This window comes from Echinococcus granulosus, assembly GCF_000524195.1.
Source record: "Echinococcus granulosus chromosome Unknown EG_S00100, whole genome shotgun sequence".
Taxonomy (NCBI): Eukaryota; Metazoa; Platyhelminthes; class Cestoda; order Cyclophyllidea; family Taeniidae; genus Echinococcus; species Echinococcus granulosus.
Genome location: NW_020170480.1, coordinates 153714 through 178305, shown reverse-complemented (window position 1 = coordinate 178305; position 24592 = coordinate 153714). Strand labels below are relative to the sequence as shown.

Sequence of the window (24592 nt, the reverse complement as noted above, 5' to 3'; positions counted from 1 at the left end):
GATTTATGTGCACTTATTTCAGGCAATGTCGCAGTTTGCCTTCAACAAAAACAAGTATGCCCAAAAGTATATTAATGCTGGGGCATTATTCTGGTAATATTGTTGTTATTATGGCAGAACATATGAGTTGTTTCCCTGGGTAAATAATTATTGGAGCAAAATGCAGCTTAAGTCACTGTCCAGGAGAGAGTGCCGCATACCGATATCTCAAAAAGTGACCTTGCGCAAACATTTTAATTTTAATAATTGCGTGCGTTTCTTTTTACAAAATGATATTAATGTATTTACTAGATGGTGCTAAAACATTTTATAATGATTTGGGTTACATTACATTGCTTGACACAACACCTAAATTCCAGTTATACCGTAAAAAACCATATATGACCTAAATATTAACTGCAATATACAAAGACCAGGAAATTTTTTTAAAAACAAACGACTTATTCTTTAAACTTACCAAATATTTTCTTCTTTTAATGTATAAATGTGGTGGCCGCGCCATTCTTGAAGTCTTCGATGGTCATGATTTCTTCGACAGTTAGCAGGATTAAACCGTAGGATCTGCAATACGCTGTATAGTTTCATACGTCACATTGTGTCAAATTTTCATCTTGAATACAATTTTTTATAAGCTGAATTTGCCTCAATGTCTTGCTGTCGGAGTGAAGAGTATAAGGAGCAAAATAGAATTAATAAAGAAATCGAGAAGCAGTTGAAGCGCGACAAGAAGGATGCTCGAAGGGAGCTTAAACTTCTCTTGCTTGGTATGTTTGCAGTTTGTTGGCTTTAATTGGAATTTTACGTTTATGTGTCCGCTTTCATCCTTTTTATCCCTGAGGGCGCCTGTAGGTTTCATGCTCTTTGATCGTCCATCTGTTTTTCTGCGTGATGTTTTGGATCCCTACTGTCGCATATAATTTAGCGTATTTTTATACTGCTTGTCTTCTATTTACATTTTCTTATAAGGGGGCCGCTCGCATTCATTGTGCTAGTCTTTTTTCATGGAAGGATCCCCCATTCCGTCGTTGTAAGCTTGTTTATGCTTGGATGTCTGGACATTTTATTTATTTGAGACCTCTAAGAGGGTGTCTTTTTTTTGCAAATTGGACTGCTTTTCGAGGACTTTCGGACGGCTCTTTTTCCTTATTTTTGGTCGTCGTTTTCATTTTTTGTCGTGCGGATTTTTAGAACGCCCGCCCATTTGTAGCTATCTTGCGTGCCGCCTGATCTGGTTGTTGAAGTACTGCAGTCGATTATCGACTAAAGTGTTTGCGTTTCTGCACCTTGAAAATTAAAAATTGCGTACTTTTACTCATTGCTGCGTGGTGTACCCATTTTTAAAGGCCCACCTCGTTCTTTTATTACTGGAGTACACTTTTTACCGCGTTTTTGACCAATTTGACATTGGTGAATGCCAATTCCGTTCAACTTGCGACTTTTTTCGTTGGAATGTTTATGAAAACTTCAAGTAATCAGTCCTGATTTTATGCTTCCGTGGGGTACAGGGCGAGGAAAATCTATTGTTACTGACTATGTGGGACCGAATTTTGCCGGCATTCGTTACCTTCAAATTTGCGTTTTTTTAATACAGAGTGCTTACCATCAGGTAGAAGGGCGCTTCTTATCATTATGCTTATGGACCATTGACGTTTGGCTAGTAAGTGGGTAAGTGTAGTAGATCAAAGTGACAAAGCTGCATTTTCCCCGAATGTAATAGCAACAGTTCGTGGCCTTTCCTTCTGCTCAATTAAATTAATTTGTTGACTTTTTTGCACCAACTTGTTCTTATTAAAATGTTACCTTTCATCGTCAGTTTTACATGGGTTACATTACAAAATATCAAGCAGATTCGGAATTGTTTTTTGTTAAATTTACTCTCGGTTTGTTTTTGTTCGCCTGCTTCTCTCTCAGTTTTGATTTATTCCTGATCCTACGTGCGGGTCTTTGAAAACCCGATTAAATCAGTTCTGCAACGATTTCGAAAACTGCCGGATTTTGGTTGGCATTTTACTCAGCGTAAGGGGTCATCCATATTACAGTCGACCGCATTCAAAGTCAGCGAATAGGCATGGAATCGGCTAATGCATCTTTCGCTTTCGATTGTTCGAATTCACCTGGTCTTTTCTAGGAAAAGTCAAGACTGATGGAATTTCCTATTTTCCGCCACGTAGTATCGGTGGTTATTTTTGTTGACTACGCGGTTAAAATAAGCAAAATGGGGCGAGTCGGATGGTTTTTTTCCTAGGATTGATATTAGCAGACTAGATCGGAAGACACCGGAAGGGTTGAGGTATTAGGCCATGAATAAATAGATTATATTTGAAGTTCACGTCTAGGGGTAGAATCGGATCGTTTATCCTTCAGAATTCGGTAGGTGAAAGACCCAAGTTCAGCATTTCATCCGAATTGAGAAAGAGGCAGCAAACTTACCCACTCTACTCTGTCACCAAAGTCCAATAAATAAGCACAGAGCTGTTTCATCACATGGTTAAATTGAATCTGAAGGTCTACATTGGGTGATTTTAAAACGAGTTAGTGCTCCAATCTGTTTTAGCATGTTCATATTTCCGTCTATCAGGCAATTCTGATCCGAGGTTAAACAGCTCTGGTCACTCAGTATAGAATTAGGTGAAATCGGTAAATAAGTAGGGAATTGTCTCATGCCCCTCGAATCTGATAAGCTAAACTAAGTGGACTGGTGGACTTCTGGAACTACGTGAATGGCTAGTTTTGTCGGATCATCTACTTTTCCTATTCAATAATCGGGTTGAGGGGGAACCTTATCTGTTTTCGGGATAGGATTTGTGTTTAACCTGCTCTCGGGTTGTGACGTGAGGCTAAGCTCCAATCTTGATGGTTAATGTGGAATTAGATAAGTAGGCAGGGAAATTGGTATTCTACCTCGAGTAGTTGTATTGAGTCAGAAGTCCTGTATCTGGTAAATCCGATATGTAATATTCCGTCTTGATTAGGTGAGTAGACTTGGCCGGCTAGGTTAAATCAGGTCTACGCTGGACAATAAGGCTTTGTTGATGAAAACAAAAGCAGGTAAATATCCAATTTTTGTCGTTTTATTTTTGTAGGCACAGGCGAATCGGGAAAGAGCACCTTCATCAAGCAGATGCGTATTATTCACGGTTCGGGCTACTCGGATGAGGAGAGACGCAGTCTGATCAAACTGGTTTATCAGAACATCTATCTTGCCATGTACACCCTTATTCGGGCCATGGAGACCCTCAAGATACCCTACGAGAACCCCATCAACCGGGTAAAATCCTTTTTTTGTTCCGGTGGAAGTTGTGAGTTTTGGGTGGACATTCGACCATTTTAGTTTCGAGTATTCTTAATGTTTCAAGCTTCCAAAACTAGGAAATCGGTGAATTGCGATTTTGTTTGGTTGGTTTGGATTGATTGCTGGGCGCCTGAGTTGATCAAGGGATGCGGAATGGTTGATAAATGTGTTGAAATATCCACGATGGTTTATTAACTGACTTCCATCGAACTGTGCCGAGTGGTTATTTCACGCGTGAAGTCCTGAGGTGTCAATTCCCTTGCGGTTTCGTTGAGCGGCTGATCTGATGATCTGGTTAGGGGTAATTTTTTCCCAAACGTCAAGATTCAGGACCTATGAGGTCGTGGATTAATGGGGAACTTCCCTTTTTTCTCAGTATCAATTCATTTTCAATCTTCAAGGTCTTGCTTTTGTCCGAAAGCATGGAAGGGTTGATGAAAAGACTCCGGATCTACGGTGTTCTGTGAACTCAGTCCTCTCGATAAACAGCACTTTCTGACTATCTGGTTGATTTAGTCTAGAATAAACTTTGTGAAATTTTGAATGCATGAAACTTGTCAAGTACTCGATGACACACCGGACAAACTGTTTCTCCATTGTCTTCTTCCCTCCACTTTTCTCGGTCTAAATTGTGATTTCGTCGCCTTATCGGTCACTTAGTTTGTCTCGAAATCTCTCCGTTAATTTGGAGAGTTAGTTTTCACTGGTTGGTCCTCGTCTCGTGGTTACTTTTCAATCTCCCAAATCCTCGGTTGGTGCTGATTGGTTGTTTTTCAGGCTTTTGAATTGACGCAATATCTCCCACGAGGAATCTTTGGGTTGGCTCTTCTGCAAGTAGATGGTGGAATTTAGTATTGCCTGCCTGTTACTCTTCTGGTAAACAGCACCACATCTAATTTAACCGTTGATTGAATTAATGAAGTACTCTTTGTGTATGTGGAATTGCCCTCGAGGGAATATCTTTTAGAGGAGTGCTTTTAGCTCCTTTGAGCTACTGCAGCTTGCAAATATTTCCCTTAAAAGTTTTTACTGGTTTTCATGAAAGAAGTGTTAATTTGCTTTTCAAACTGTACTGATTGGTCGGAAACTTTTCATGTAGACGGGATCTTGAAATACTTTACTAATTTGATTAAATGCTTGGAATCGGCTGCCGTCTGTAAGATGGGCCGAGTGGAAAGCACACCCCTTCTTGGGATGGGTGGATTAATCGCTGGTAAATCACTTTTGAAGGGCGAGGTTCATCCCCCCTTCTCCCCCCCCCCCATAAATTCTTTCGTCATCCCTGCAGTATTTTTACTAAAAGTTCTTTTTTAGCAAATCGTATTACACACGCGGATTGTCGTTCGTAGATCCTCATCAAGTTTGAAGGAGTTTCCCTGAGTAAGTCGGCAAGCCCATTCTTGTCATTGACAGTGATTATACTGGATATTAAATATACGAAGCAACTATTTCAAATTGGAAAGGAGGGCTGGCATTTGAATTCTGAAGTTCGTGACCTTGTTTTCCCAAATGGATGAAGTCGTTGAGTCGTAGAGTGCGTGTTCTTTCACTTCAACAGCCCAATCAGTTCTTTTGAAGTCAGTTAGCAGGGATCAGACTCGCGGGAGCGTTGAACTATTGGTTTTGAATTTGAAAGGAGTACTTCTTCCTCGAGTGTGGAATATTCATGTTTAAAATACGTCGCCACTTCTGTCATTTGTTGGCACTTCCCGATAGATGCGCCTTCTCCACTCCATTACATAGCTGCCATCATCTAGGCCCCTGTATATCTCACGCATGGCACGTGGTTAAATATTCCTCATTTGTGTGATCAAAGGAACTGCGCGTGCGGCGCATTCTCTAGCCAGGTGGAAATTCGCCTTGCTGATGCCTTAAAATTGTTCCTCAATGGAACTTGCAGTCAACAATGTGAATGCGGTTTGTCATTACGATACTCGAAGGAGTCTCACACTCACAGATGTAGGATCTGTTACTTCCTTTGAATCTCTTACGCACTTGGCGTTCATTTGCGTTGGCTCAAACTAGATTGTTATCTCGTAAGGTATTTTCTTTCCTCCTGATTTCTCGAAATTCCGCTATTTTGAAATAGAAATTTCTAGCCGACTATTCTTTGAAGGCCCAACTAAAGCCTTCATGGTTTTGTTCAATTTGGAATGGAGGCTAGCGCGTTTTCCTCACTAACGTCGAATGTCAACGTGTCAAATGCATCAAAGCCTTCGTCACCATCAGTTCAATATTACCTCTCTCTGCCAACCTCTCTACCTCCCCGTATGTATGCATGTAATATAGTGTGTTTGTATGTGCATAAGCTTTTGGCTTTATGCACGTATGTGTTTGTGTCTGTGTATGTGTGTGCTTTTGTTCGCGTATTAATTTGCATACATAACTAACCACCAACGCCTGCTAAGTTGTTTCAAGTCCATTCCTTCATTATCTCCACCTTTCTCTCATCCAATTATCGATTTTATTTCCTATTACGGGTCTCCATTGTGTAGTTTTGTAGCATCTCAGTTGCCTCTGAAGCCGTTGTGGCTAGGATCGGCACGTTGGTAACGCTTCCGTTTCTCCATCATGGTGGCCAATTTTTGGCACGCCAGCTTTAGAGTCTCCTCCCCCTTAGTTTAAAGCCTCTTTCACAGCGCTACCAGTAAAGGTCTCATTTTACAATGTGACTGTTTTCAAATCCTCTGTTGAAAAACTTCATTGTGTGAGAAGTCCCACTCAAGTTGTGACGATGTTCCACCTTGCGAGCGGATTTCGCTTACCAATTCCTTCTTTGCTCAATCGTTTGACCGAGTGAGAGTCACTGCGATAAGAACTTTCACGTTCCTTTTGTCTTGGATTACCCGTTTACCCACCTACCTATCCGAGGTGTTCTTTCTTCGCGTTTCGTCCGTTGTTTAATATTTTTTGTGTTTTCATGGTTGATTTAAATTTGTCACTACTGCTGACATGATTTTCACATTAGTCAGCTTATCCATTTGGACTTGAGCCTTCTCTAATTTGGTTAAAACGGTCAGAGATAGAAATAGAAAAGTTACTTTTCCCATTCACAAACTAATGCATCAGGTCTGGATGGCTATGTAGTTGATTCAGGAGAACCACGCTTCTGCCTCTGTTGCTGAAGCCTTTGCTTCTCACTTTTCCCTTATCATTCAATAGCTTCAACCCCTTGGTTTCTCTAACATTATTTTGAAAACTAATTAAAGATCTTTTATTTAGTCATTGAGGTGAATTAACATCGTAACCAGATGCAATGGCATTTTTACGGATAAATAAATAGGCTGAGGGTATTGGTGGGTGAGTGATTGAATAGAGGAGCAAGAGGATGGATGGGCTGGTAGATGGGTGAGTGAATGGATAATTTTATAAACGATTTGATATGCGGGTGAATTGATGGTGAACTTATGATTGGATGGGAGAATGAATGTTCGGTTGACCTACTGAGTGGTTAAGCATGTTTCGGTCATTCATTGCAGGAGCACGCAGAGCAGACGCGCGAGATCGACTACGAGACGGTGACCACCCTGGATCCAGATCACGTTGTGGCCATCAAATCTTTGTGGAGTGATCCGGGTATCAAAGAATGCTACGATCGTCGTCGCGAATATCAACTTGCTGATTCTGCTAAATAGTGAGCTGTTCCTATCTTTTTACCCCATCCATTCAATGTTTATGCCATCAACCTTACGAAATTCGAAGAACAGACTTTTTCGAATATCCCACTTTTATGCATAGGATGTATCTACCCTCTTCCTCCATTTTTACGTAAGTTTACCTAATTTGAAATGTTTTGCCGATCTAACAAGTTTCTGGTAACTTGGAATTCTTATAACATTCCTCGACGGATCTGGAGTTTATCTAATTTAAAATTTGAGGAGGGCTTTGCTATTTTTAGGATCTTTTGAAATTGGAGTGCACGTTTGTGATCAGAAGATGTCAGAGTGGGTTGACCAATTGGTGTTCTTCCCCTTTTCCGCCTTTTCTGGTCCAGATAAGATCAGTACTTCGGGTAGGATATAAAAAACCGAAAGATGGGTCTTTTTCATCCTCCTTAGTCGACCGTTTAGTGCGTTTCTGTAGGCATGAGGCCTCTTTTATAAATAAGCCACCACGATGTCGAAATCTTTAAGTCTACCCATTTCGAAGGTTGAGGTTGACCCAGTCTAGGTGGTTTTACCAATAACTTGAAAGTCGTAGGGTCCCAGGAACTAGAAAATGAAATTTTGATATTGATTTTCTAGATAATGACATCTAAATACCCACTATTTAGTGAGAAGAGTCTGTTTTACATCCACAAGGTCGTCGTTTTGGCATTACGACACGTGTAGTCGTGTCTTTAGTGTAGCTTCGCCATGGAACTGCCAGGTCTACGTTTGCAATTGTTTCTCTCTATCACCTGAGACGGAGATCGCTTGGACTTGGTCGGAAATTTCCTATCTTCCCAAACCTTGGGTTGCCCTTATCCACCTCGTTATTTCATCAGGTAGTTTTGCTGATATACTGAATCAGCTTAGGTGTTTGATAGAGCAGTAACTTTCCAAATGCAGTTGGCTTTACTTGGTAGCACAAGAGTTCGGGCGTTTTAATTTTCCATTTAGGAAGTGTCTGATCAATCGGTTCCCGTAGCCCAATGAGTAATGTTTGTAATCCTTTTCTGGATTCCAAACAGTAGACTTCTACATGAAGCAAGGTCATTTAATGAAGCCGCGAATACCAAGTCAGAGGCCTATTTTGCTAACTTGCAGTTCCACCATGTGAGAAAAAGTTGGAAATGCAGCTTATTTGGAAGCAGTGTTTTTCTCACTTCTGGCAGTCTACTGGAATAGTTTGTTCTGCACTTTTAAATCACCTTTGCAGTTTAGTTGCACGAAAATCGGAGCCCAAATTAATAGGGCGATACAGTCGACGAGTTACTCGGAATATCACCTGTCTAGATATGAGAAACTGTTTCTACCCCCTCACATTATCACACGTTTCCTTAACGGTACCCTCCTTTTGGTTGATACCAAACACACCTTTGTTGAAATCCCTGATAAATTTTTGAAAGCCTGGTCGCATGAATAATGATTTGCTATCGAACCGATTTAGTGTCATCCAATCGTACCCAATTCACGGTAAGTCTATTTTTGGTTGGTTCTGGAATCGGAGATGTTATTTGCATTTTCTCTATCCTCTGGTTAGACAAACTCGAATAGACACACTAACTCGGTCAAGGCCTGGTGCTCTGAATAACATCACCTATAATTTATTTGTTTACAATAGGTGGGATTAACAGAGACATTGTCATTGTAAGAATTTTATTTCATTTCTATTTTGGGGAGGCGGAAGGAGGTATGCCTTACCAAGCGGTTTACTCCCTGATGTTGGAAATGTAACCCCACCCAGTACTACTTTGCCACCAAAATTAATATCGGTGATAGGAATAGCAGTGCTTTTCGAATTTTATAGATAATAATCTGAGAAATTGGTGGTGCGAATTGATTGGTTAATTAATCTTTCTTACCTTATTCCCCTTCTCCCTTTGCCCAGCTACTTGGACAATATCGATCGCATAGCTGCCAGTGACTACCTTCCCACCCTGCAAGACATCCTTCGTTTGCGTGTCCCCACCACTGGCATCATCGAGTACCCCTTCGATTTGGACTCTATCATCTTTCGGTGTGTCTTCTCATTCCCTCTTTCTCCACCTTGTCTAAAATTCTCTCAGTCCAAAAATGTGAAATGTCGGTTCGGAACATAGAATAGTGGGTCAACTTTGATTAAAATCAGGTCACTGGCACACTGAGTTTACATGGAGTAAATTAACGCTTAGAGGGTAAAAGTTTCTAACGCATTGATCTGTCGGTTCTGTGTAAATGCAGAACAACAAATCTTGCATGGTGAAAGTACTCTGCTGTGGCGCTTATTTTTCGAAAAGGTGACATAAATTAGTTACCAATTTACCTAGTCGAAGTAGCGCCTAAGCCCTCCATGTTGAAAGTAGATGTTGTGACCAAATTGGATTGCTGGTGGCAGTCATTGTCAATGTTGATTGACGATCCCACGAAAAAATTTCATAAGTTATCCGTCGGCCGAAATTCTCCCTGAACACCATCATTTAAAGCTGATAAGTAAATAAAACAAGCTGCCGCGATTTATCCATAAACCATCTAGTGTTCTTAGATTACTGGGTGGATGGAAGGCTCGGTCGGTGAAAAGCATTCTTAACCGTTGGAACTAATGCTTTTATTTTTTCTTGCCAAACACTGGACGCGTTTCCGATGTCATGATCGACTGCGTGATGCGAGGTCGACCATAATCTTCTATTCGAGCTCTCCTTATCATTCAATCAACAAATGGGAAGAGGCGTAATCCACTTCAAGTGCTTATGAATAGGAAAAAAGCCCTACTAAAGGAACTAAATTAGTTGGTCAACCTCTGCCTCTAGCCCACATTTCCTCTCCCTGATTTCTAAGTAAATTTTTGCCCTTTTGTATCAACCAGGATGGTCGACGTAGGCGGTCAGAGGTCGGAGCGCCGAAAATGGATCCACTGCTTCGAAAGCGTCACCTCAATCATGTTCCTCGTCGCTCTCTCCGAATACGACCAGGTTCTTGTTGAATCGGACAATGAGGTGAGTCTTGTGTTTTGCATTTTCTTTCACTTGGTCCAAGTACTTTTGGGGACTTTTTAGTCACTTCTAAGTGGGGCTTTTCGTGCTTCAGGCTGATGCTGTCCCTATCCACATTTTTAATCGGTTGCGCTTAATGCCGCATTGTTAATTAGAATAACGGTTATTTTGGCGTTTGGCCACTTTTAGGCGTGAATTTTTGCTCTTCGTTATCGAACTTACTACATTTCCTGTCAGGTGCAACCTCGGTTACCATGATCACGTGTCACAAACGCGTGACATTTCTAGAGAATGCGTTAATATCGTTTTTGTTACTTTTTAATTAGCCTGCGGTTTCGCCTACTTTAATTATTAGTTATTATATTCCCCGTGATTAGAACTTGTTTCCTTGGAGCGGCAATTAATGTACCACGACTCAAACCTAACCCATACTTAGATGTGTCTACCTCTCATTTACTTGCGGAGAGGTGCCTTTCAAGAACCGTTGAGCACCGATTTTATAATTTTCTTTACATCAATAATCCGTACAATTCTTTGCCGTTTAGCTTTGAGTACTTTGTCAACCACTTTTGTCGATTCCCTAGCATCTGAAACGAGTCGCTCTTGACGGATTGCTGATGCCTATAATTAGATGCTCCGCATTTTAGTTTTGAAGGTTACGAGGACGTGGTGTTTAAATCAGTTCGAAGGTGATTGTCTTCTTTCGATTGCTTTTATCCTATTTGTAAAACAAGCAAAGCCCCTCCAATATGGTGTAGAAACCCCGCATGTCTTACATTCACTTTGGGCATTCTGAATGGATCTTTTCACATCTGCTTTCTTGCGCTTTCGTGTAGGCGGAGGCAAATTTCGCAACAGTATGACTTCAATATGCTTTCTACTTCGGATCGTTCTCCCTCCTTTCCAGGCGCTTATAATACCTTCCCCTTTTTCCAGTCGCTGAAAACAAACTTAGGCTTTGGAGAGGAGCACAGCGTTTTTGACTTTCTTTACCTTCATGTAAGCTAGTCGCTGATTGCCTTTTTGGCCGTCATCAGTCGAGTTGTCCGCCGAAGCAGAGAAAAGTACTGAAGTAGTGCATATTTGACCCAAGTATAAACTAGTTAACATTTCCTCAATTCTCAGGCACCTTTGGAATTCCCATCCGTACTGTTGGTAGGGGTTGTCTTACTGTCTTGGGGCCTCAAACGACTATTTTGACTTCGGACACTTGAGATATTTTTCGTCGGAACGGCATGGTAGACATTGTCAACCCTGCTTCTTCTTCCTCTCCCCTCTATATCAATTTGGTGATGGTCATATTTGGGTAGATAACCGTCATGTCTTCTTACGCTATCAAGATGTCCAAAATATTGGTTTTTATATCGGAACAAAAGATAGTGATCAATCGAAAGTTTCTTTGTTACAGAACCGAATGGAGGAAAGTAAGGCCCTCTTTCGGACAATCATCACCTACCCATGGTTCCAGGAATCCTCAGTCATTCTCTTTCTCAATAAGAAGGATCTGCTGGAGGAGAAGATTCTCTACTCTCATCTCGTTGACTACTTTCCCGAATATGACGGTTAGTCTGCGTACCATCTCCTGTCCCCGTCTCTTTGCTTCGCTTCCTCTTACGGAGCCTTAGCCTTGGGCGTCGCTCCGTCCTTTTTGCGGCCAAAATTTGTTGCTATTCTCTAACGCTTGTAGGTCAAAAAGTTCCACCTTTTTAGGCTGCCCTTTAGGGTGCGTAGAAATTGGTGTAGGTGGATGAGTAACGATGAGCTTTTTTCTGATTTCTCCGATGTTTCCTGGGTAATTGCTTAATGTGATTTATGAGAAAATTAGCTCCTGCTGGGCCTTTCCCTGATTTCTGTGCAACTTTTCAGTTGCATTTTTAAAGGGAGGTCATTCAGTAACTTTATGAATCCTCGTTTATGTTGTTTTTGTAAACTCTTACCATTAAGTATCCTAAAAGTAATCCTCTTACCGATTTACTTGTAAAGTTACTCTCGATGTTTCCGTACTTTTTTCCTAATCCGGATCACTCCCGATTTCCTTAAGAAATCACATTTGTTTTTGGAGGGTCATGATCTCTGAAATAAGCCTGAACACTCAGGATGGCATATTAGTAGTGCCGGAAATCCAAGGACCTGAAATAGTCGAACGCAAATTTGAAGAAAAAAAATTAATTTTCCTGTGAGCTAATTCCTTTGAAGATGTTCCAAATGGGTATTGAAGCATTTTTGGCGAACTAACAACATTCACCTCATCATTGCTCACTTAGCTATTTACGCCTCTTGGGCATTCTACGCCCTTTGCTGCCTTTTGGATGTGTGGTCGGAGTTTAAATTGACACTTCACTCTTTGAATAGGGCCCTACATATAGACTTGTTGTCGGTCTACTTTGTTCCATTGAACCAGTCAACTCGATTGATTTCCTTTACATCGTTGCGTGGTAGGGGCCCATCTTTCCTCTCTGATCAGTTGATGGAGGATCTAGCCTCTCAAACCATTGTGCCGGACGCATAATTGTTTTTCACCTTCGTCCTTATGGCCTTATAAGACGTCGACTTTTCTTACCGTCAGAATAATAAGGTACTTTGGGGACTGATGGATGGATGGATGGAAGGGGTGCGAATAGATGGATCCACTGCTTCCTCACTTCCTGCCTCCCACCATTTAGCAATTTCTAGCTCATCAACATCACCCCCTTGGTCTCATCTCCGGTCTTTCCCGTGCTTAGTCGACTAGCTCGCATTTGTATAACCAAAAAATCACTCGTCCACTAGGGCGAAAAGTAACTTTTTTTCAAACTATCAATCATCGTTTGTTATTGTTCCAAGCAATGCCAAGAACTACACCGATTTTCGTCGTATTATCATCTAGTTTAGTTGAATAAGCGGTAGTAATTCTCAAAAGACCAGAAACTCAGGATATCTTCACGTCGACAAGAACAAAAGGGCTTAACCTCTAGCAGCTAACGATCTCGAGCATCAGGTGTTATCTTTCCTCGAGTTCGCTCTGTCTTTTTATCTTCTGCAAGTTGATCATTCCCAGGCTCCAAAAAACTAACTTTTTTTCTGGTGACTTGAGTTCTCAAAGCGGGGTTGCTACCTTCGATGCCCACTTTCCAGGGGAGAGCAGTCTCCCTTTGTGTTTTTTTTTGCGACTTCCAGCCATATTAGCTCTCCATCCGTGTTGTGTTGATGGTACCACTAGCATCTACCTCACCGTTCTTCCCCTTTTTCACCTCTTCCCGTCGCCTTTCCAAACATCTTTTGCGTTTTCGTATTTCTCGTATCATACACATCTCACAGGCTCATTCTCTATCCACTCTTAGCTACCCTTCAACGAATTAATGCTTAGAAAGAGGCTTTGCAGTTGTTTAATTTGAAGAACGGGTTCCAGATTTCGTTGAACTAGGCTTAGGGCTCATTGGCAATGGTGTTTTTCTTCTCGGTGAACCTCGGCTAACTGGAATCCTTTTCTACTTTATTTTGATACACTCAGAGAAAAGATTGGATGTATCGTTATTTCCCACATTTCGGTGCGTACTGAAGGTCTATTTTCTGTGATTTTTCCATAATCTTGTCGACTTTTGTTCTTTCAGTTCTGGTGATTGGCTTAAACGGATTTTCAGTTCCTCTGAAATTTTTGTGTCTATCTTTTGAAGCGATTTCAAAATCCAGAAGGAATATTAAATCCACCAGTGGGATGATTCAACATTCCATTAAACCCCCCAGCTCTTTCTCGCCTCCTCGTTTTTATCCCTCTGGTACATTGAACACAGAAGAAATGTGTTCATTTTTGGACTGGTATTTAGTCAACACCGGAGAGAGCCGTTTTTTGCCCCAATTTGGCTGGCTAGTTGAAACTTTCCTCGGGTATTTATAAAACGCTGGAATTTGTGTCTGGCTGGGTTTCGAGTTTCTTGTTTTGAAACCAAATATTTAATTGTTGCCTCTTGTCGCTTCCTTTCTTTAGCTCTCACTGGATTCTGATGCGTTTGAAATATGACGTCGAGTTGTTAGTAGAGTTTCGAAGGAACCGGCTTTTTTGGTCGATCTCGAGGAGCTAGGTTTGAGCTTCCGGCACCTCTGCAGTACCTCCAGATTTCATTGGCTACTGAGTGAACTTACTCGGATTGTCTACGAAATTTGCGGGATTAAACGAGGTGCCAATATTTTAGCAAGTGCGAAATAAAAGAGACGTTTCATTCATTCATTCCGTGGAGTTTTGAACACTTCTTAAGACGCCTTTCAGGAACATTCCCACTGTCACACGAAATCACGATAAGGGAGAGCAATTTATTGTATCTAGCCGTATCATGTGATTAGTTCTGTTTAGATTAGGGGTTGTTATTCCTGCGGTTTAGATGGCCACGAATTATGTACGTAAATTGCACCAGAGAAGAAAGGATAGCGTTATTGTTATGTACTTGATGTTGTGGACAGGGACGGAGAATGTGTGTGTGTATGTGTGTGTGCTGGAAACACAGGTCCAACTCCGTCGGTGTTAAAATTTACCCTCATAGAGTCACCCTTGATTGGACATCTAGCTTATTACAGCTGCGACCACGAGAACCGAAAAAATCGTGAATCCTTCAGCTGAAGGAGAAAGGGGGGCTATTGAATTCCCAATTATATCTATCTGCAACTGTCGAAATTATGTGGCTTTGTCAAGTGACTCTAGTTCATTGTTAGTGGATTCGGGTAGGCACCGAGACATTTTACTCCAACTTCTGGAATACATCCATGTCATTTCAAATCAGTATGCCTCAGAGCTGTATCACGCATCTATACGTAAGTGATACTCATTTAGCCGATTTGATTTGATTTCCAGCTCTCCTAGCACTAGAACTTGCTACTGAAACTTCAAAAAGGAGAGTGGATATTCAAATATGTGTTTACATATTCTCTGTTGAAGCCTTCTTGGGTGAGCCACTGCTGAGGGCACTCCACAGAGTGAATAACGAGTGAGAGCTCTAAAGATGGGGATAAACGGTGCGTCATTGTTTATGCAAAGAAGTAAGCAAATGGCTCTCTTTTATCTTGATGAAGTTGACCTTTTCCTGCACCTCTAGACAGTCGCAAGGGCGAGTGACTAATCAAACGTTGGGATTTTTGAAGCTTTCTTGAAACAGTTAGCTTTGAAAAGCAAAGCTTACGTTTGAAGGACTTTTTCTTTCTACAACACAACCAGATCCCCATAACTTTGTTGAATGGCTTCGAGTCAGTGTTAGTGGTTTGAAATCTTAGAAGGTGCCAATTCAGCTGTGGAATGGTGTTGTAGACCACGAAATGTTGCATTATATTCCAACGAAAATTAGGACATCATCATTCATTCTATTCCCATTTGTTTCTGTTCTATTCATCCTTCCTTCTACTCTTAGTTGGAAAAATTTCAAAGCTCTCCTTGAAGTCGTTCAAACATTGTGGAAAGTGTTTACGGTTGTGTTGTGCTGTGGTTTATTTGGAGATGTACTACCCACAAACTAAAGGCTGTTATTTATTGTTGCCAATTCAACTAACTTCTTGACAGCACACAGTGTTGGCGTGACCACGGTTGGCAGTGAACGAATCCAGACCACACGTCGCACACACAGACCTCGGGTGGGATAATTCCAGTGGTGCTGGTAGTCCACATAGTACTTTATTGCCATGCCTCAGAAGATCAATTCCAACTTCTGAACTTCGTCTGTGAAAGGCGAGTATTTTGTTCGAGTAGCCTATTCCTGAAAACGGCGGCACTGACTTCCAGACGTGGAGTAAGTGGATGCAAAATCGATCTCCTCCGTCTGCTTGTGATGCTAAGGCCTTCGTCAAAATGACAAATCTCACCGGTAAAAGTGGCTGCCGGTGTTCAAGTTTGTCCTCACTTTCGAGGAGGGGAACCGGATGACCGGCGTTAACACAGTTTACGGTGTGTGACCTCAGCCTTCTTTAAAATCAAACCACCTTGGGGGGGGGGGGGGGGAAGGTGGGTTAGCTTGACGGGGCACAAGTGATGTGAAAAGACTGAGATGATTCATTTAATTTTTTTTGAAATTTCAGTTGAGCTGAGAAAGGCTTATCAATTTTTTTTGCCTAAGAGTGCATGGAGAGGGAGTTTCGTTCCCTTTCTTTTAGCAGGGCCTATTGCATGGACAAGAGCAATTTCGACTGTGTTAGCCGGTTCGGGTCAAGGTCGTATGCCATATAAATTTTATCCGTTGGTAGGCAGGCAAGCAAGCGAGATTGCCTTTTTTGCTGCTAGGGTCTTGTCAGGTCACCCCACGCCCCGTGGTTGTGTTCAGGTGTTTTACTCTTCTTCTACGACGACGACTACTACTTTTTTTTCTCCAAACGTTCAATCTCCTTAGAATGACTAAGGTGCGGAGTCTCTTTGCCTTTATTTGGACTTCAAAAGGTGCCTTGCCTTTCGAAATGTCACTATTGAATCATCCGATTAACCTTTTGGGTGAATCGGCTCTGAAACTGCTTCGTAAATGTCAAACCTCCCCTGGGATTTGAATTTGTAACTGTTGAAGGGCATCTGCATCGTGAAATAGGCAAGAAGATTGATAGCTTTGCCTTCCATTGAAAGTCCATGGAAGCTCATGGACAACTTTGGAATTTGAATGCTTCCTTGAAGAGGTGGGAAGTGTCATCGTTACTAACCGGGTAATTTTTTGCATTAATAACCTTTCAGTAAAGATGGCCGTGCGTCCCAATTTTCGAAGTGCATTTTCCCCTTAAAGGTGGTTCTTGTTAACAGCGAAGTTATTGCTCAAGTAATTCCCATCGTGTTGGTGTTGTAAGTGATCTGAGGTCTATCTGACTCCCTCTTCAAAAGCATCGATCACAGTGGATCTTCGTGAAATCATCCCAATGTTGTGATCAATTCGTCGTAGTCCATGACATGCTTCCAGATTCTGAATCGTTTTTTCCATAATAATTACTGCCTTGGGGGGATTTGAGTTTTGGCGAGATATTTAATCATTAGATTGGAGGGCTATTTCTTGAGGTTAAAGCCAGTTAAATGTCAAGACTTTTATCCTGGAGAAGCTTGCTGATTTCTTTATTCCTCCTCATCGTGCTGTCGTTGAAACTAATCGAGGCCCTCGGCGGTGTTGCCTTCGTATGAGTTTATTCTCAGATGGTTACTCCTGTCGTGGTAGGAAGCTTGGTACCAGATTGAGGCTGGTTTCTTCGCATTGTCACTGCCATTTAGACTGATCTAGACCTTCCATGATACTGTCTTCCGCCACTACTCGTATTGCTTTAGGTCTGTTGAGGCTACTAGTCGTTGTCGATTTATCCAATTGGTGGAGTCTGTCGAAGACCCACTCGGATCCCGGAGATTCATCATTGATAGACTTCCACAAGGCATACTCCTTGTACTAATGTTGGGACTGGTCCAGACCATTTAAAACATATAACCGCGTTACTTGCCGAATAGATGCTATCGTGGAAAGTCTTCTATGGTTTTAAGAGATGTATTGCTTCTAGAACTATGTGCGTTTTTTATGGCACAGGCCCTCAAAGAGACGCTAAAGCAGCGCGCGAGTTCATCTTGAAGATGTTCGTGGAGCTGAACCCCGACCCGGAGAAGGTCATCTACTCGCACATCACCTGTGCCACCGACACAGAGAACATTCGCTTTGTCTTCGCCGCTGTAAAGGATACCATTCTCCAGCTGAACCTGAAGGAATACAACCTCGTTTAGTGCGCTCTCACCCCCCCCCCCCCCTCCCTCAGCCGACCTTACACATACATGTGCTCCTGCCTACCTACCCATCCACTCGTCCATCCATACGCCTGTCCATCCACAAAAGACGCCACGAACCGCTCTGTACAATTAATCAATCAACCAGTCTCTCCTCCTCTCTTTCTGCTCTCCACCTTCCTATCCTCCCTACTTCACTTACCACCATCTTATCTGCGTGAGTGTGTGTATTTACTCGTTCGCGAGGAGTTCGAGAGCAGGTGAGGATTACGAAGAACGAGGAGCAACACATACAAGTTGCAATCCCACATACACACACGCCACAATCTCTTTTCGTTTGATGACACTGTTGCTGGTGGTGATGCTGATGATGATCAACCCCGAAAAGTACCCTGGTTTATTATTTTTTTCTCCTTTATCTTCTCTATCTCTCTATTTCCTTTTTCTTTTAATTTGAAAGTTCTCACCTCCCCTCCCTCCAACCCCACAGACGCCTCCGTGTGTGAGTGTGCGTGTCTGCAGTGACCTCCTGAAGAATGACCCCAACTGAGCCCTAACCTTTCTTGTTTTGATGAGCTGATCCGATTTGATCTGATCTGTTCTATCTTGCTGCTGCTGATGCTGTTGAAGATGACAGTCTAGGTGGCAATATCATGTAATAAATTTGCTACTGTGAGTTTCTCCTCTTCTTTTACTATCATTCTATTTTTTTTACTGCCAAATTTGACTATTTCTGAAGGACTGGACGGCGTTGAAGAGTGTTTGCAGCAGTCCAGAGGCGCAGATACTTTGCTCTCCAGCTATCCACGATACTCTCAAATGGTCGGAATACGACTGAGATCATATTCCAGCCAAAACTTTTTTTCCTTTCTACTTATTGATGGACTGAAGGATCTGGATCCCTCCTGACGTCAACGTAGATAACTGGACACCCTTCAGGCCTTTTTGCGGGTGGTTCTTGTTTATTGGTTCGGATTATCGATTTTCTGGAACTTGGGTCCTCTCTACCTTTGGGGGTGCTCGAACCCCAAAATGAGTGGCTTCCAAATAATGTGGAGAATGGAGGAGAAAGGGTTCTGGTGGATCAATACCATGGTGTTTTCCATCAACTGAAGCAGCCCTGTAATCCCGAAATAATCCAAATTATCTGCACCTCTGTGGCACTACTTGAGGGAATTGGAAGGTGTTTCTATTCTAGGGTCGAAGCAGATTGCATGGAAGGAAGACCTCTCCGTTATCTACATTAAATTCTTAGCTCTGAGGGCTTTCCACCCCTCTGAAGTAGTGGAGAATGGATGAATTATATGCGGAAGCACATCTAGGATTGTTTTTTTTCCGGCTCAAATTCCCGATTTTTCGCAAGCGCAACATCGTTCCTTCCGTTGAAGAGAAGGGATTTCAGCTTCCACAGAGCTTTAAGAGGCTTCCACTAGGTGGAAATCGATATTTGAATTCTTTCAAGCATTTGAAGTCGATGTTGTCCCCTCTGAAACCTTTGAATGCAACAATTTTCACTACGAAAGCATTGTTTTTTGTCTTCCCAGTCTTCTTTCCTTTCTTCTGGTTCATGTCAAAGCTACTTCTCAAGTGCCATGTCTGCTAGTAACGCCTTCAGGTGGGCAACTGAAGCGTTGCTGACTCCTCGAAGAGGATTTGCGTCTAAACGTGCCGTTTGGCGCCCGTGCAGAGAAGACATCCGAACAGGTGGATGCTCGAATTGACAAGTTAGATTAGTATCGTTGGGCGCCATTGTTGTGACCAACGCTAACGACGAAATTCAACTGAAGATGCAAGTCTCGCCCCGGCCTGACTTCTACATCCCAAAGTGTTTCCACTGGACAAATCAGGTACCACATGACACCAAAAAGTCTACTTATGAGACCTCCCAACAGCTCATTTGGTGACTTGCCGAACCTTAAAAATAGGGATGGTTTTTAGGCCTTGAGTGTCCCTTTTTTGACGTATTATTAAACTCATTCCAATCGGGAGACTGCTGCCATCTAGGATGTCAATTTTTTTTGCTAATCGAAGACCCTAACGACAGGGTCGGTTTAGTAGCAACGCTGTATGAAGGCAGAGGTAGCAGCAGCAGCAGCAGCATTCGCTGCAAAAGAGGCATGATGCTGATGTTGCTGCTACCGCCGCTGACGCGTGTTCCACTGCGAATAAGCCCTACAAAATCTTGTGTGCGCACGCACACACCTCCGCACCATATCGCATCGATCGCCTCTTGGCTAGCTGTCCAGTTGGCGCACGCTAGTCCCCTATTGGCTCATCATTGCCACACGTGCGTCCGTGGCTGTGCCCGCGTGGCTATTCGTGTGGGAACGCGTGGGGAGACTGGGATTTGTGGTGCCTCGTGTTTGTGTGTGTGTGTGCGTGTGCACGTCTTCTTCGCGTTTATGTGTGACTGGGTTTAGATAAGTCTAAGGTGGAATAAGGTTGCTTTCGTGTTCCCCTTGAAAGTCTAATGCCTGCTACAAAACCGACTCAGATTAAAAACCTATTTCAGAATGCTGCAAAAGTTATAAATCGATATTATGAACATAGCCAACCAATTGCGAGGGTTTGGACAAGTTTCCTCGCTGATTGGTCGATTTGTCTGATAAGCTTTGCACAAAGCAAGTATTCTCCAAAGTATAAAACAAACTTTTACTAATGCCGACTCAACCACCTGACGAAGCAGCAAGGTGTTATTTTTTTAAGCAAATTCCATCTTAGGTAGTTAAAATCCGACCTTGGGTACTTGGACCCATGCAAATGGTTTCAATGTTAAAGTTGAAAAAAGAGGCCTTTAACACCTAGAACTTTGTTCAGAATAGGCGATTTAATAATTCTCGACCAAACGATCAAAATTTGCTCAATAGAAATTTGAGACGAGTTCTGTGCATAAATTTCAGATCGACCGTAAGTCGGACCAATCAAATGCGGAACCTTATTTTTGCCCCTCTTCTGATTGGTTTATTAACGTCTGTTCAAGGGTTTCGATTGCAAGCACTGTCTGCGAGTCTCATTTGAATGAAGTGCCAATCATTTTTCAAAAAAGATGTTTAAACGTTTGTCAATAATGTAATTGGAATATGAGAGCTTTACATGGTAAAACTTGGTGTTCACCTTTTAGAAGCACATTTGGTGCTGTGGAACAACGTCAGAATGTCCTTTTAAAAAAATGTGAAGTGAATAGGCGAGAGTGAAGGCTATTTCTAAAAAAGCCGGGGCTTATTTTCAGCCTATTCCTGAGTAATCAAACTAGGCTTCTAGGTGGTGTTGTGGCTAGCGTCCAATGCCTTTAGTGGCAGCAACGTGATTGGCCACCTCCCTCATGACCTTGAAATGCTTGTAGCCCGCCATTGAACTTAAACGGTTTCAGTCTCGCTTTTGTCAAGCGAAGCTTTCAAATCGTTTGTAGTTTATCTGTGATGTCTGCCCTAGTTTTGTTAAAAGGAGTAGTTGGTAATAATTTGCTAGCCAATTTTTTTCCGTAATTTGAAAATGAGGGGAAGATGCATCATAATGCCCCCTGAGAACTTCTCCAGTTGGGGACTGTTTAATGGACCGTCAAGCAAACTTGTGACCTGCTTATGGTAGGAAAAGGGATCATATATTTATTCTTAAACAGTATTCCCATTCTTTTCTATGTAATGAATTGCTTTGCGAGGTGGGTGATATCCTTTCTACTGCAAAGGATATAAGTAACGATACTTATAACCTGCTGGCCAATTTTTGATAAACCAACTAGACGTGCTTTGCTGACTAAATCCCAAAAACGGGGGTCAGATTTGCCTGCCTTGGCAACACACCTCGCTATCCAGTTCCACCTCTCTTTTGTCCTTCCCTGGGCTGGGAACGAAACCTCCTTCTGTGTTGATACTAATTCTGAGGGGGACTCGATTCGAAGCGAATATCTTAACAGCGGGGATGAGCGAACCCACTTCATTTACCATTTGAAAAATTTAAACACTACACCTATTGATAGTTTAATCTACGGGAATTCACAGTGCAACGGTCATCGAAATCATATTGGTGGGCAAATTGGAGAGGTATTTGAGTCAGATCGGGAATTTTGAGTTTCCGGTGCGATCGGGAGTCGAATTCCACCTTCATGCGATTATTCCATCTTTTAACTGATACATATCTACCCGGGCTATATAATTTGGCTGGTGTTTTTCGTTGGAAATACTTTTCCGACAGAACCCCATGTAGAACTAAGCGGCAAGTCTGTGATGTAATCGACTACCGACCCTAATGTTGTGGTGAGCCCATCCAAAAGTGGACACGCCATTTGTTAAGTTGCCAGGCAAAGCTGGTGGTGAGTGGATGCGTGCCTACGCAGAAATCAAGCTGGTAAAAGCTCAGCTCTCTCATGGTTACTCTTGAGGGCCAACAAGGGCAACTCCTAGTACATCTGTTAGCAGCTAATTCAACCAGTCTTTCCAGGTCTGTAGCCCTGACAGGCATGCTCGACGCACAGTCTGTTAACTATCACCCTAAAACGGTGAAAAGGATCATTCACGACCTCTGGGAGACAAGATAGACAAGCTAGTCAAGCCACACGGAGAAGTCTTTTAACGGTTTAAATAACTCTGCATAAGTGTGTAGGTAGAGGACAATGGGGAGAGTTAAGTGCCATGAGGTGCAATATCAGCAGTACAAACTCGGCGATCCCGGTTTGACACGAGCAACCATCCTATATCAATGTATTTAGGTTCAGTGTGAATAGGTTTTCATACCACTTAAAGGAAAGGTGTTAATCCTTATGAAAAAATCTACACAATCATTTTTTTGTAAAAAAAACACTTGAATTTTTTATTATTTAACACGATTTTATAGGCTTTTGGCGAGAGATGCACAGCTTTAACTACGAATTTCACGGTAGTGATTGACACCTGCCTCCATCAGTTAGAACGCGGTGTGTGAATTAAAAACAGATAAACATTTTTTTTTAATTCCACATAAACAATTTACACATTTTTGTCTTAATTTTTCAGAAAGGGCAGCACCCTTCTAGTAGGCGAATCCTCAAAAATGCACTTTTTTTATGAAAAGGTCTTTATTAATTTCATTTTATTTTTCTTGATAAAAAAGCTTGGTACAAATGAAATGAGTGGGATAGATTATTCGATTTGAAGTGGATAAAAAACGGATCTGAAATGGATTGATGCACAGACGAGGAGATGGAATAATGAGTGGATGAATGGATGGATGGGTACGGGCTTGACGGACCCATAGGTAGAGGATTAATGGGCTCAAGGTTGGTGGTTACATTGACGGATCAGAGTAGTACGGACAAACATTCATAGCAGGCCCCAGGTTAGAAAATTTCGAAGAAAAAAAATAAAGTATTACATTTTTTCCTGGATTAGCATTACCATGGTTTGAAATGCGATGGTAGCATCAGGATTGGACACGTAGATTTGGGACGACCAACTAGGCGAGTACACTACCACGTGGATGGGTGATTAGGTAGATAAATGAAATGGTGGATGTTCTGATGGGAAAAAAAGAATGCATCCAAAAGTAAAGAACGATTACAAACGTGTTTTTATGGCGATGAATTAAATGATTTTGAACTGTAATGAAACTTACCTGAAAGACAAACTAAAATGCCTTCCTTTGCGCCACTATTATCACTTAGTAAAGACGAGGTTCGGAAAACAAGTCATCGCCCTACTTTTAGCATCTAGAACAGGTGGGAATTAACGGATGAAAGGACTGAAAAGTGGATGCGTGAATCTCGATGCAAGGAAGGCGCGCGACCCGATATCGATGTCATAGGGTGACCTTTTGCTAAATAATATCCTTCCCTATTTTAAGGTTCCATCTACAAATGGTCTGCAAGCCTTGTTGGATTAACGAACAAGAAAACTGGATGATGGAAGGGTCTTGGAGAAGATGAAAACACAAGAGATCGAAATGCTCCTTTGAGGTTGCATGGACTAGTCGAAATCTGGCCAAGTGATCTTTCCACCTACCGTCTCGTACTTCATTCATTGTGCTACCAAAGCGTCAACTCCCATGCCTCATCCTTCAGCAATTACAAGTCAATTAGGGAAGATTGACAACCATTCTCTTTAAGTTCTTCACCTTCCGATCGAATATTTTTGTTCTGTTCTGTTTCTATTCATCTAAAGCAATTAGTCATAGAAAATATCCATGAGTAGTGAAGTACCACTTGGAAGAACGGGATATAGGTAAGCAACCGAATGGATAGATGGATGGTTGGATGTGGGATGGATAAATGGTTGCTGGATGGATGGATACCGGATGGATAATTGGGTGGGTCCAGGGACGGATGAAATGATTAAAACGGGAACAGTGGGTAAGCAACTAGTCGACTATCACCTAAGCCGGATTGATGACTACCTGAGTGGGCGAATGGACAGCCGTATAGTTTGATCAATAGCCTCTTCACCACACGCCATTCTCATCCGATTAGCTCAGAGGGAAAGCAAACAAGAAAAAAACAAAAAAATTCCGTCCTTTAGCCTGCGTACACATCACCCCTACCCGCAACAGCTTTATTGCACTCGAAGAAGACGAGACGCCTAATTGACACTTAATAAGACGGTTATTACCAAACAAAAGTCATTTGGATTCACGGCAATTAGAGCCCCCCTCACCGAGTCAATCAGACGGTGCCTGGAGGAAGGGATAGTGGAGGTTGTGCAACTCGATGAAATGATATAAGAATTACTAAAAAAAAAAGGAGAGGAATTTACTCACGAAATTACGCATTTCTGTAGGTATATAAAGGTGCTCGAGGTCTCGTCAAACACATCGAAAGAGAGACACCAAGCACAAAGCAAAGCCAAGAAACATTAAAAATGCCGAGAAGGGGTTGTGGTCGCTGCTGCTGCAGCTGTTGCTGCTGTGATGACTGCTGCTGTGATTGCTGCTGCATCACTCCATGCTGTAAGTCCTTTTTTCCCTCCTCCTCCCACACTTTTTTGTTAATAACACCTCGTGAATTCCAAACCCAAAATTTTTTCCTCCTCCTCCT

General features: G+C 42.1%; 1 protein-coding gene across 1 annotated transcript; it reads left to right on the top strand. All coding sequences in view use genetic code 11, as the record gives it.

Moving 5' to 3' along the window:
* Nucleotides 1-646: 646 nt before the first annotated feature.
* EGR_08246 (Guanine nucleotide-binding protein G(q) subunit alpha) lies at nt 647-20012 on the top strand (the record flags this gene model as incomplete). Its single annotated transcript, XM_024497495.1, has 10 exons — nt 647-764; nt 3084-3268; nt 6772-6926; nt 8825-8953; nt 9779-9908; nt 11314-11467; nt 17402-17591; nt 17625-17852; nt 19137-19207; nt 19624-20012. The coding sequence occupies 10 exons, from the start codon at nt 647-649 to the stop codon at nt 20010-20012; spliced, it is 1749 nt and encodes a 582-aa protein (XP_024348090.1).
* Between the last annotated feature and the right edge of the window lie 4580 nt (nt 20013-24592).